General features: G+C 35.9%; 4 protein-coding genes across 5 annotated transcripts in view; 3 read left to right on the top strand and 1 right to left on the bottom strand.

The window, feature by feature from the left end:
• Nucleotides 1-14,350, bottom strand: part of LOC144852037 (eukaryotic translation initiation factor 3 subunit K-like) — a 56,668-nt gene that overhangs the window by 10,976 nt on the left and 31,342 nt on the right. Inside the window, exon 1 of one of the 2 annotated variants that reach the window (XM_078709722.1) lies at nucleotides 6,752-6,757. The exons of the other annotated variant lie outside the window; for it this stretch is intronic. The gene's annotated coding sequence lies outside the window, so the exon portion shown is untranslated. Of the gene's footprint in view, nucleotides 1-6,751; nucleotides 6,758-14,350 lie in introns of those variants that run through there. 2 annotated transcript variants of the gene reach the window in all.
• Nucleotides 403-3,385, top strand: LOC144851987 (uncharacterized). The gene is made up of 6 exons (XM_078709664.1): nucleotides 403-603; nucleotides 1,198-1,358; nucleotides 1,847-1,937; nucleotides 2,203-2,379; nucleotides 2,745-2,839; nucleotides 3,179-3,385. The coding sequence occupies exons 1-6, from the start codon at nucleotides 501-503 to the stop codon at nucleotides 3,230-3,232; spliced, it is 681 nt and encodes a 226-aa protein (XP_078565790.1). The 5' UTR covers nucleotides 403-500; the 3' UTR covers nucleotides 3,233-3,385.
• Nucleotides 4,585-7,200, top strand: LOC144852039 (development-specific protein LVN1.2-like). The gene is made up of 5 exons (XM_078709725.1): nucleotides 4,585-4,644; nucleotides 5,204-5,291; nucleotides 5,980-6,156; nucleotides 6,564-6,664; nucleotides 7,070-7,200. The coding sequence occupies exons 2-5, from the start codon at nucleotides 5,228-5,230 to the stop codon at nucleotides 7,130-7,132; spliced, it is 405 nt and encodes a 134-aa protein (XP_078565851.1). The 5' UTR covers nucleotides 4,585-4,644; nucleotides 5,204-5,227; the 3' UTR covers nucleotides 7,133-7,200.
• Nucleotides 11,816-14,308, top strand: LOC144852897 (glutathione peroxidase 2-like). The gene is made up of 4 exons (XM_078710944.1): nucleotides 11,816-12,016; nucleotides 12,315-12,462; nucleotides 12,721-12,791; nucleotides 13,426-14,308. Exons 1-4 carry the CDS (start codon nucleotides 11,904-11,906, stop codon nucleotides 13,700-13,702), a joined length of 609 nt encoding a protein of 202 aa, XP_078567070.1. The 5' UTR covers nucleotides 11,816-11,903; the 3' UTR covers nucleotides 13,703-14,308.

Below are 14,350 nucleotides of genomic sequence, written 5' to 3'. Positions count from 1 at the left end.
AATAGACCGTAAAATTATGGTTAGAAGTACATTGGGAAGCAAATGTGGGCCCGATAATTTCAGCCATTAAAGCTTTACTCGAAAAACACACGAGTGCGAGTATCCCGTATTTTGTACATTGGACCGTATTACCTGTGGAGAAAGGTTGTGGGTTACATGTATTCGCTCAGTAAAAAGTGACGATCTTAATGTTTGTATAACAATATACAGTATAAACAACTATATTTATACAACACGTCCACATGAGTAAGCCAATGTTGACGAAAATTACCGTTTTTAGCGATTACGTCATCTCATGGTTAAACATGTTGACGAAAATTACCGTTTTTAGCGATTACGTCATCTCATGGTTAAACATATAAGAATCTCCGCCAATCACATTTTGTCATTGACGTTGTTGCACTTCAAATAACAGTATAAATCTATCAAAACACTAGGCCTACTGGTCATATCAGCCGAGATTTCAGCGTTGCAAGATACACTATAGATAGTTATTCAGAATGACGCGCTTTTTTACGTGTTTTGTGGTCTTGTGTCTGGTGGTATGCAGCGCCGCTCAGGACAAATGTTGTTTAAAAGAAGACATGTTTGCCATAACTTCCGGTATGTACCACCTCGATAGACTTGCCTTAAGTCTATATTTATAGTCTTGTTTTTATGTAAGTCCACTCCACCAGTCGACGTTTCGATGTTTGTCTGTTCAAGCTCAAGTATAATACGTATGAAACGTCATGTGTGCCAAAATATATATTTTTAAAACCAATATGTTTAAGTACAGTCTAGTACCTAGACTACACACCCGAATACAATTTTAGATATTTTGTATAAAATAAGATAACTTGTATGTATCTATCGTTAGTCATTAATTTTGGGAAGGAAGATACATAGATAGATTATAAGAGGATTTTGGAAAGCAACAGACCTATACATCCGAAAATACCCCGCGACAACCTCCTATTGGAATACTGTATTGTGAAAGGTGACAAAGAACAAATCGTCTAGGAAATGTTTTCACGAAGGGATTCCACACCACCCCTTTTCTTCCTCCCCTTGTATTCCTCCTCAACATCGCCTCGTGGCTCTCTATCCCTAATGGCTCTCTGACCCTCTAATGGCACAAATTTGGAATATGTTAACATTCACCTCCGAATACGAATTAATAACTAAAAAATAATACAATTGTTGATTGCATTATAGGGTCGCTTCTTGGTTTGCATGCTGCCACGGAATTCAGCGCATCATCGCAGGAGATATTCTCTGTGGTGGATTACACTACATCGCGATTTATGTACAACTCAACGTCATACACGTCAGGCAATAACGTATCGTACACCATGGTGATAGATGACTTTAAACAGGTTAGGAAATAATATCTGGGGCGGCTTGGTTTCCGAAGGTTCGAAGTTTTCACAATGGGCACCCTACTACTAGAAGATATATCACAATCTATCAATACTTAGCCTGTGTAACACAGCACCTTAAACACTGTTTTAGAAATCCCTATAAGAGACACATTCGAGATTCATCAAAGTGTGTCCTTTGACACTCTGAAAAGTGTCCTCTAAATATGGGTACGGGTGTGTCTGTTATGCTCTGTCTACACTATCAAACTGTGACAAAACAACAAAATGTGATGTGTCCATGGACATAATGATGTCATATCACTACCATATTTTGGCAAATCACTACCATATTTGGGTGCATCATCACCTAGTTTGACAGTGTAGAGACAGAATAGTTAGAATAGTTGTGTCTTAAAGGAGAGGTTCCTATACTGATGTTGGGACTGAACGTAATTTTAAAACAGTATATTGTTTAGCATAATGTTCATGTCTTTCTTTTCTAGAAAGTTGAGTGGAATATTAATTTCAGTACAAAGAAATGTCAAAAGGTACCTTTCCCCGAAGGTAAACAAATGCCAGCCAGGTGTGTACCAGGTAAGACGTACAGGCCTACATTCTTTCGCGGCCTTCCCACCCCTTCAAAATTGTACATTTTTACAATTTTCACACCATTTGGCGCAATATCCCGATATCCAGTAAATATTTCTTTATTTATTCTTGACACTAAATCAGGGTCTTGAAATTCAAAGTTTTTCCATTATAAGCCTCCTGGTTTAATTTATTTTAAATTATAAAAATACCTGTACTATTTTGCATAATGTAAACGCCACATTCGACAAAATACGTGTATCATTTACAGACAATGCTAACTTCGTAAAACAAGTCACTTATTCTGGAGGTACATTGGTTAACATGTGGTACTACCCCATAAAATCACCAATCCAAGATGGACAAGTTGTGATTACACTCACCGTTAAGGACTGCTTACCAGCCGGTACCTCATATATTGGCAAGAACACTATTTCTGGACAAGAAGGTATAAAGAGACGATGGTGTGAAAATATTTTGATAGTGAACCGGTATATATTTGTAGGCCTATAAATGAATAAGGTTGGCTGATTTATTGATTATTATAATACAGATGTTATTGAATAACATAATACAGGTGTATACACACTTTATATTTCATCTTATTACTGTTATATATAGATATATTTGTTGCTTTCTTTTTAGGGCACCACTAGTTGTAAAAGCTGTTTTGCTTGTTGTGGTTGTCCCTGTTTCATTTCTTTGTTTTTCAATGTTACATTTTTACTTTTGTGTGTCGTGCTTGAAATGAAATAAAATAAATATCATATCATATAATCGATATTAATTTGATAATCGATTTATACATTTCAGTCGATATAATGGATACAATGGGTTATTATGATTTTACGCCACTGACAGATGTTTCGAAATATTTTAAACTTCCGTCGTTCTGTGGTTCTTATGAGGTAAGTTGTCGATTGAATACATATTTTTCTGTATTTCTACATCACTAATGTATCAAGCGACGTATTTATTAGTGCAATTAACCCCTGTCTGGTTGACACGAAATCTCTTTTTAGAGAGTTTAAGTTCTTTTCGTTTTTAGGAAAGGAAACAATACTACATATTGTGCGTGAATTGCCACTGAACTAACAGTGAAATATTGATATGTATAAGCGGAACTTTCTCTGAGCTTTTTCTAGTTTCGAGTTCAGAATAAATTATAAACATAAAAACAAATGAATGTTAGTTTCTATGACGGCAATAATAATTTCGTAAACTCTTATTGTTTCTTTCATTTTTAGACAAAACCGATCGATGGTGCGAGACGATTTCTAAAACACAAATATTTTTTGTAAATGTCCAAAATATCTGGTCTCATCAGCAGAGTGAATGTTCACCGATATAATATAGAACAATTTTCATAAAATATCATTTTACTACAAACATACTATTGCTGTATTCTATACGAATTTATGTTTTTTTTAATTAATAAAATTTCGTTACAATATGTGTATGTAGTCTATTTTAATCGTTGGTCTGTTTTAGGCAATTTTTTGCTTAAAACGATCGGAATAAAGCTATAAGGCCTACAACTCTGAATAACGTACAATATTAATCTATACATGCTACATTCACACGTCGTGTTTCGTTCAACCGGAACGGAAGACGGCGCCGTTCAATTATTTATATGATTGTCCATTAATCGACGCCGTCTTCCATTCCGTAAAACGGAACGAGTGTGAACGTAGCTTAATACGGTTTAAAATAATAAATTCATATATCAATGTAATACAAAATAAACAGTATTGAGGGCGCCACAATATTAGATAGAATCAATAATTTGAGTAAGCACACACGTGATAAACCATGAGTCAAGATGCAAACATAATAAAAGTATAAACTATCATAAAAATACAATCATAAAGTACAAACTATCTGAGCTTAGTAAGCATACAATCAACATGCATTTCACAAAACACGCTGTTTATACTCTATTGCTTTGCTGTGTGGTGGAATTGATCGGCGCCCAGCCTCCACCAAAATGTTGTCTGAAACCAGATATGTGCAGATTTGAAAAAGGTAAATATTAATTCAAAAAAATCTTTATTTTTATTGAACCGATCTTCTATACGAGACACTAAAGGCTCGATCGCACTGGACTTTATTTGGTCAAAGCAGTCGCCGGCTAAAGTTAAAAAATATAAATAAATATCTTATATTATAGTTCCATGGTTAAATTAACCAAGTTTAATGGTTACTTTTACCAACCACTGACTGTCCAGTAGAACTGACCATGGTCTGGGTAATACTAACCAATACAAATATTATACCTCTCTGTAGGCCTACTAACCACGTCCGAACGTGCGACTCCGGTTAACACATGACATTCATCATTACGTGAGTCAATCGTTATTAATTTTAACATCACGGTAAAATTTTGGTAAAACTGCATGAAAATATCCAAGTACGAACAATGGTCACATTTTACGACGCCAGTTACCGTGGTTAAATTTACCATTTTCCAAGTCCAGTGCGAACAAGGCTTTAGCCATTTGATTGTCTTTTCGTCAATACTCAGCTAAACAATTTTCCATTTTTTGAAAAAATAGAAGCACTCATTGGCTATGTACAAGGCGATTCTCACGGATATTACACTCAAGGTTTGGGGGTTGTCGCCGACTTTCCGAAATCGCAAGTTTGGCTCAACATCACCAACGTTGTAAACGGAACGACAACAAATACTATCATCGTCCAAAAGTTTACAGAGGTATCTTTATTTGCATTTCAAAATACAAATATTGAAACTATAAAGTACGCGTACATTTTGCAGACTTTGATCATCGGTTTTCGACCATGTGCCATTTTCAAACTACCAATTCTTGGTTCCCACTGAGACTCAACTCAAAGAATAGACTTGCCCCAAGACTGTAGCTATTTCGAGGCTTTTCGATGTTTGTCTGAAAAAATACAAGCTCAAGTAGTTTACGTATGAAACGCCATATGTGCCAAAATATTTATCTTTTTACTAATAATTTTAATATAGTCAAAACTCCGTCTGGAACCCAAACTACTCAAAGAAGTACGTGAAACGTAAGTAAGTGACCAATCAGCGGCGACTGTTCGAATAATCTATCGCTTATGATTGGTCAAATCACTTCGCGTTTAGTTACGTCCTAGTGAGAACTAAGACAAGCTCATGACAATTTTGCCTCTAATTGTAGAAAAACGACACTCACCACCAACTACAAGATATCCTAAAATTTGTACTAACAAAATTTTCATTTTGAACTGTATTTAACTGTTTAACCTTTTTTCATAATCTCTAGAAAGTACAATGGGCCATATCTCCTATGGCGAAACTCTGTACCAAGACGGCCATTCCAGCAGGCGAAATGATCAATCGATGTGTGCCAGGTAAATATGGCGCAATAATTAGAAAAAAACAAATCCAATAAATTCGGTGTAGTCTGATTGAAAACGAGTGAAAATGTCACTCATTGTTTAGATTGAAATTTAAAAAAAATTTACTGAAATTATTTAATCTGTCGATGTAGGTCACTCTGTAATGAGTAACATCGTTAAAATACTTAAGCGTGGTTGCCACTACCGACGCAACGCAAGGACGTAACGCAACGCAAGTGAATTGACCAATCACAAGCGATGGCTTATTCGCTTGTGATTGCTAACTGTCTATAACTTCGCTTGTCATTGGTTAAAACGCTTGCGTTGCGTTTACGTCCTTGCGTTACGTTCTAGTGGGAACCAAGCTTTAGTTTCGCACTAGACACGCAACGCAAATGTAACCACGTAAGCGCAAGTAAGTGATTTGACCAATCACAAGCGATGGATTAATCGAACTGCCGCTTGTCATTGGTCAACTCGCTTGCGTTGTGTCTACGTCCTTGCGTTGCGTCTCTAGTGTGAACGAAGCTTTAGGCACACTCTGAAAAGAGTGAACGTTACTCTGTGGAGTTTCAATGTTTTACATTAAGAGACTATAGTTATGCGATTATTTGCATTAGACATGGTCAAAAAATGTGCAGTAGTAGTAGGGAGAAATAACGGTTTCAATGAATGAACAAGTAAATGTTTTGTTTTTCAGAGAATGCAACGTTTGACGGACAGGCAACGTTCGCAGGCGATAAACTTGTCTACCTATGGGCGTTCCCGCTACAAACGGCTACGTTAAACGGTATGTATACCAGCTCGGTTACGGCGGACGATTGTATTCCCGTCACTTCATTTTTCTACGGCAACCAAATACAAGGTAGTACAAAAAGTGAGTATTTTATTTATTTATTAAAAAAAAAATTGGAATCCAGATTAATTATGGCATAAATTAGGACATTGTATGTAGGCGGTGAGGGGTCGAGAGAGACACCTATAATCATGAACATCGGTTTCGCCAAATGTTTGGTCGAGTGGTATAATAATAATAATAATAATATAATTTGTATAGCGCCTTTCCAAATTGATCAAGGTGCTTCACATTAAAATGCATAGGAAACAAGTAAGTTATAATGCCTTCCTTAAATAGATCTATCGATGTTAAGTCGGAAGTCCCTTAAGTCTCTTGGTATAGTCTTCGAACTAAAAAAACAGGAAAGAGTGAACAATTTAGTAGGTATACGTGACGAGTGAATTAACGCTTCTAATGTGTTTATTTCTTTCTATTCCACCATCCAGCTGACATAGTAGAAAGTTCTGGATATTACAACTTCAAAGGTTTGGATGACGTGTCCAAGTACTTTGTTTTGCCTTCTTATTGTCAACACCAAAATCTGTCTGTGAGTATAATTAATAACACCACAATCAATTATCATGTCCCTTAATCAAAAGTCCTTAAGCTCTGTCTACACTATCAAACTAGTTTGACCAAAAAAAAGATGTGCCCAAATATGGTAGTGATATGCACAAATATGGTGTGATATGACATCATCATTTCTTGTCACTTAAATTTTGAAAGTGCAGACAGAGCTTTACACCATTATATGGTTATCTATATATAAAGCTTTGTCTACACTATAAAACTTTATGTGACAAAAAATGTGATGTGCCCATATATGGACATGATGATGTCATATCACTATCATACTTGGGCATATCACTGCCATATTTAGGCACATCACACTTTTTTATTTATCAAACTTTTTTGATAGTGTAGACAGAGCCTGTTTTATGTTTTTATTTAGGTGACGAAGACTACAGATAATGTCAAGACACTGTTAGAAAAGCGTTCTGTCTTACCATGGTAATAATCTGAATGACGAAAACACTATGCAGACGATTTGTAATTTAAAAAAAGGCGGAAAAATAATTATAGAGATTTGTTCTATGACTTGTCATATGTAACTTAAGTAGGCTATAACTCCATACCACTGAAGTTTATATAATGACGACGTCAACAACATACACTTAGAGAGAAATTATCATACTTTGAATATAAAAATAATATTTCTTTGAACCAATAAATATGTAAATTTGTTTAATAATTTGGGTCAGGAATTTCCAATTTTGGACTTGGGATATTAATCATTTAATGTAACTACTCTGTGAGATCTTTTAAGCCGGATTAAAGATGGTAGGAAATTATTCTTCTTTATAAAGAGGGTTGTGAGAGAAATGGACTGACCGTCTGTTTAATTATAGTGATATTTTGTTATGTTAATCGTATGTCCTAAGCATGCCAATAAGTACAGTGTTTTGACATAGCCTAAGGCCTACGAAACATAATTATTAAAAAGAAAGAAATCGCGCAGAAGTGTTCGCAGGCGAATATGATTTGGACATGCATATCTACGGAGATGACACTCAGATTTACACCTCTATCTGCCCTACATCGATGCGTGCTGCCCGTCCAGCAAAATCGAACCTAGAAGAATGTTTGGTCAGAATTCAGAGCTGGATGTCATCGAACTTTCTTAAATTGAACTCAGAAAAAACCGAAGTAATCGTGTTTAGTTTCCGATCCCAGTTAGCGAAAATCAACCTTCAACCAACTTTCAACTCTTTAGAATAAGCCGTGTCCGAAAAATGTTTACTGATGAAAAAATCGCTATCCAGACCCTTGTCAGTTCCAGAATGGATTATTGCAAAGTTTATTATCACGAAATTAATATAACTCTGCTCAACCAACTTAAAAGCATTCAACGTACTGCTGCTCGACTCATTCTAAAAAAACGCAAATACGATCCAATTAGCTCTTGTTTCATTACATTGGCTGTCGGTTAAACGACGCATAGAATTCAAGATCCTCACGCTCACCTACAAAGTCATCCATAAACAATCACCGCAATATCTTTCATCGCTTGTCTCCTTACAGAACACTCGCAGAAATCTTCGTCATGCATCCATATCTTCGCCTCGACTATTCCAACCAAGAAAACGTAGACATACATTTGCTGACCGGTCATCCTTATGGAATACTCTTCCACTATCAATCAAGAATTCTTTTGCCATCTTCAAACAATTGCTGAAAACCCATCTCTTTTGCATAGCATATGAAATGACGTAATTTCTTGCTTCGAGTGTCGTAGTGCTTTAGAGAAAATTTATTTTGGTTAAGCGCTATACCAAAGACAATTATTATTATTATTGTTATAACTGTAACAAAAGAAAATCGGTAGCGCCTCATAGTTGAAAACTGAATACAATACACAAGAGACACGGATGAGAGCTTTTATTTCCTTATTTTATTGTTATGATTCAAATGCATTCGATTCTGGAATACAACATAAGCAATTTAACACCTGATTTTTCAGTTTCTGAAAGAATTAAGCTTTGAAATTCGTAATATATCATTATTCCAGTTGGCTGCTCTCTGGTAGTAAGATTTGTTGCTCTGGTAGTATCTGTTGGTATCTGGTGGTGTTAAGTAGGACCGATTTTTAATAAAATCAAATCAACTTTAGTGCACGGAAGGCCAGCCATTGAGTGCAACAACTATGGCAGAAAACGACCATAAACAACGCTTGATGGAGGAGCTTGCCAATGCAATAATTGGCTTAAGAATGACTGCGAGATTTGCTATTATCGCTACAGCTAGGATTGACCAGGAATGTTGGGAACGTTTGTCCAGAAGCACATGGCAAATTGAATATCAAACCGGAAGTGCGTATGAAGGTATGCCTTGGGCAGTCTGCGGCGACGTTGATGTCATGATAGCTAGTTTTAACTATCCCATTGTTTTGTGCCAATCGCCAACTGAAGGCGAACAATACCGAGGAGGATATGTGATGGCTGAGGACAATAAAAAGGAACCAGCGTATTTGAAGCTCAAGGTAGTCGATAAAGATGATTTAATTGGTTCATTACGAGATGGCGTTGATAAAGATGGGTATCTGAAATGCAGCATTTTGCACGAAACTAGTAACCTTTTAGAAGATGGTACAGAAGTACACGGGCCATCACTAGCAAATTACATTTCAACAAAACATCCTTCACGAGGAAATCAAGACACAGTGCCATGCATGAAATGCAAATCGTGGCCTTCTGTCACTCATGAGTTTTTTACTAGAGAGAGGAAGAGCGACTGGCCATCTCAAGAGCTGTTATGTAAAGTCTTAAGTTTAGGATGTCTTGTTGTTGCTGTAGCGCACCCTGATAGCCAATCAAAGGATGTAGAATGGAGGTGGTCATTTTCCTTATCCGAAAGAGAACTCATTCAAGAAATTAGTGGGCCAATTGCTAAATGCATGTATGCCTTGAAGGTGTTGAAGAAAAAGTACATTATAAATGATTCTGACAGACCAACGCCATTCTGTTCCTATTTCATTAAGACGGCATGTTTATGGATGTGTGAAACATTTCCACATGAAGAATCTTACAGCGTCATGGGTATGATCAGAAAGGTGTTAGATTGGCTCATTGAATGTTACCAAAACATAAATCTGCCTCACTATTTCATTCCAAAACAAAATTTGATTGGTCATCTGCCAAGAAAAATTTGTGATAAGGTTCGAAGACAATTGAAAGAGTTGAACAGCCCAGATCTTTGGGAATTTGTGATGTCCACTGTCGGTCATGGTCCGTTCGAACGCCATGCCATAAACTCGATGTGCAAAAACCTAAACATCAGTGGAGTTAATGAAGTAGAAGACTACAAAACATTGGAAGCAAATCTCATATATCACCCGAGGGCCGAAGAAGAGCTTGAAAAGGCTATTACCGAATTACTCCCAGGAGGATCTCTGTACGACAAATACGAGCATGTAGGAATTGTGAAATGGGTACGACCAGATATTGCGAGTTTACTTTTCGTTATCTGGGATTTCATAAAAAACAGAATATACCCATCGAAGATTCTTAGATTGCCAGAAGAAATTATACTACCAATAGTGAATAGAATTGAAGACGTTGTACCTAAAGGATATGAGAAAATGTCTGTTCAACGTTTGTACAGATATTTAGGTAATGTATACAATTGTTTGTTGATGTATTTGCGGAAAAGAGATGACTATGTGTCAGCTTACGGATTGGATCTTTATAAGGAAAAACCGATTGAATACTACAATCTTGGAGCTGAAATGGTTTTCCCTGACATGTGGAGTGACCAAGGAATTGGTGGCTTAGCTCTTGTAATAATATATTATTATCAGAATGGGAATTATTATGCATTGAAAGAGTTATTTAGAGATAGTGAACAATATCTTCGTAACACGGCAGAAAGCGTGGATGAAATGAACCGGCACATCAGTGTATTAATAAACTCAAGCACGTTGTTAACACAGTCTGCATGGGAAGCTGACAAAAAGCTGCTACTTCTTGCCGAAACATCTTCAGTAGGGTTTGTCTATGTGCACCCAATCGCACTTGTATTTTATATACAAAGTAAGGTATCCTTACAGAATGGCGACAAAAAGAAGGTATCTGATATTATAAGTTGTATGGAGGAATGGTTGAAGCCAAATGAAGAAAGAATTTCTGAGAAAGAGCTAATAGCAACAACTAAGTCATTGGTTGGAATCTTAAAAGAGGAAGTCAATGAAACCTTTACGAATCACAGCTTGCAGAATGATGCGAATGAAAGATGATAAGAATGTATTCGCCATCTTGATTTAATCCGTCTTTCTGGTATATCTATTCACTTATGTTACCACGTTCAAAGAAGGAACAAGCAACAGTTTTATGTCATATTGTCCAGCCAATCAATCAGTCCTCTGGGACCTTATGATTTATTAAACATAAATCATTTAATACTGATGTTTAAGATTAAATTATAATACCGAATTGAACGAAAGGAATTTTTCGAAAAGCGTTGGAATAATATATATATAAGTATATAGCCTAATTTTGTGTTATAGCCTATATTTTTCAAATTGTCTTAGCTCGGCCCTAACCATGGTAGGGCTGGTCCTAGAGATATATATTTTGTTTCATATTTCGAACTATAATAAGTCCAATTTCTTAGCAACTCTATTTTTCAATTTAATTCTGCAAATGCTGCGAACTCTTTTACAACAATAACATAGTTTTTACTGTATCATATTAGTGAATAAAGTAATAGGTCTTCGATCTAATCAAATGTTTTTTGGATATAAAGAGTGAAATATTACATGATAGGCTGTACTGTATTATAATTATAGAAAACCGACGCGTCACAAATCAATTAATAAATAAATGAAGTTTTTACATCACGTGCTAGTAGGAAGCCTAGATTATCAATTATGCTGGTACAAATTATCAATATATAATACCAGGAGAAACCAGAATCGCTACAGTAAATGAGAATATAAATTAATAAGGACTAGTAATTTATATGTTTAATTAAATATAATCAACCACATTTATAAATACTCAAAATGTTTCATTGTGTGTATATTAATATAATACACACATGAACAGTTTGCGCCCCGTACCACCATTATTAGCCAATCACCAACAAGCATCCTCGCTCTCTCCGGCCCTCCACGCGACCCTTGATTTTGATTATATTGTGGTTGTGGTGGTGCCTAGCCTAGAGCTGAGCTGCACATGTTGGTCCTGCATATGTTAGGGCCTACGCGACATTGAATAAAAAAGAAGAAAATGTTACATCTATCGATATTGAAGCGTGGGTTTTCTACGAGTGGCAATAAATCAAAAAACTTTTTTGAATTTTCTGCCAAATTATTAAACGGAGAAGAAGTTAATTTTTCAAGGTAATAATCACTTTTTTTCGGAGATATTCATAGCCTAACCGTCCTAGGCTAGGCCTCTCCGTATGCATGGGACGTATTGCTTGTTTATCAAGTCAAGGGGAGTGGAGCTGATTTTGTGGGTCTGATCACCATGATATATAGTAGCCTGAATTAATATAGGCCTAGCCAAATCTGGTAAAAAACCACAAAATCTGATAGTATATTTTTAGTTGAGGAGTTGGGGGTAGAGGGGGATGACATAGACAACATAGGGATTTTTAAGTCTAAGAATTATTTTAAAATAATTTTTAATCGACAGATTCAAGGGCAAAGTTGTGATGGTGCAGAATACAGCGTCCCTCTGAGGTACAACCACCAGGGACTTCACCCAGATGAATGAGCTTGCTAAGAAATTCAAAGACAAGCTCATTGTACTGGGGTTTCCCTGCAACCAGTTTGGCCATCAGGTACGTGCGTTGCTTCAGCGCGTCCATCATGCCAGAGTTGCAAGGACGAAAGGGATAAAAAGTATAATTTTTTCTCCCAAAATTGGATAGTGTATAGCACTTAAAGAGTGGGGGTTTGGGACACAATCTTTACCTCTTTAAAAATACAAAATTATGGATGACTGAATAAATAATTAAAATTGTAGACCTGTATGCAATCCATATACAGTAGGACTGAGGAGTGTCCTGTACTTTTACTATAATCTCTTAATTTTGTAGGAGAATTGTACAGAAAAAGAACTGCCCAACATTCTCAAATATGTCCGTCCAGGAAATGGCTATGAAGCTCGGTAAGTAAATTCATTTATTTAGAGCATAAGTTCTGGTATGTTCATGTGTTTTGGCCGTTCTATACGACGTTCTGCAAACTATGAGTGTGTGATAGACTCTCTCGTTCATTACGTTGGTCTAACTGGGACGTTGGGCCGCATGTTGGTATGAGGATTTTAGGCCGTTAAATATGCGGAATGCTGGTTTAATAAATGTCAAGACAAAATTGAATTACTATAGGCCTACTTTATCATGCATACTTTGAGAATACCCTTTCCCTATTTGTCTTATTAGTTTATATGCATCCAACAGCGAGTAACTCGCCAATTAATTAATTTTTTTTTTTTTTATTTTAATTCAATTACATATTTTTAAATAAGCTACATTTGAGGTTGAGTTGAAAGAGTTGTAAGTTACAACCCTGGCACTAGGGTAAGGAATGAACCCTGGACCTTGGGATTGGATGGCAAGCATGTTAACCACAAAGCTACATTGTCCACCCTTACTTTATATTTTATTTAAAATTATGTAGTGTACAAAGAAGTTTGAAGTTGTACATACAATAGAACCGCTCCTTGGGGACATCCCTATTTCCATTTTCTGTGGAATATCTTTGATAATCATATTGATATACACTGAACCTTTCTATTGTAGATTCCCAATATTTTCCAAGGTTGCCGTGAACGGCAAGGATGCTCATCCCGTGTTCAACTACCTCAAGGATTGCCTTCCGTACCCAGTTGACAATCAAACACATTTGATGGGCGATTCTAAACTGATTATGTGGAGTCCGGTAAAAAGAAACGACATCTCTTGGAATTTCGAAAAGTTCCTGATAGATCAAGATGGAATACCTTTTAAAAGATACAGTTCTAAATTTAAAACTATTGACATATCAGATGATATTATAGAGCTTTTAAACAAGAATTAAAGATTGTTAAACTGGGTTTATAAAAGTGACCTACCCTATTTAATATGACACTGCTAAGGGCCCACACCATTCAAGATATTCATTGATGATTTTTTTTTTAATTAAGCTCTATCTACACTATCAAACTAGTTTGACAAAAAAAAAGTGTGATGTGCCAAATATGGTAGTGATATGACATCATCATGTCCATATATGGGCACATCAAATTTGTCACATAAAGTTTGATAGTGTAGACAGAGCTTTAGTAATTCAACAGTTGCCTTAATTAAATTATTCTCACACCCATTCTTACACCTTTGAGTACAGTAGGCTATGTCTAGCCAATAACATAAATATTAGGCTAATAGACTCTGCCATATCAGACTGTAGTAGTATGTATTTGGTTGCATGTGAGGCTCAAAGAAATACCTTGTTATGAAAACAATTTTTCCAGTATCTTGATATATTTATAGTATTTTTGTTAAGCTACCATTAATTGTAACAACTTCAAGCAATTTAATGATGATATGATCAGAAAGTTTTTAAGTGATCATGTTGGAGGAATCATTGCTTTGATCTTGTTAATGATGATAGCTTTGTAAAAAAACATTTGGTGCTAAAATAAATAAATATATAAGAAATAATTTTTGTGTTCAATTGTGTTTGTGC

Source organism: Antedon bifida, chromosome 9 (genome assembly GCF_963402885.1).
Source record: "Antedon bifida chromosome 9, ecAntBifi1.1, whole genome shotgun sequence".
Classification (NCBI taxonomy): domain Eukaryota; kingdom Metazoa; phylum Echinodermata; class Crinoidea; order Comatulida; family Antedonidae; genus Antedon; species Antedon bifida.
This window is presented reverse-complemented; position numbering and strand designations above follow the sequence as displayed.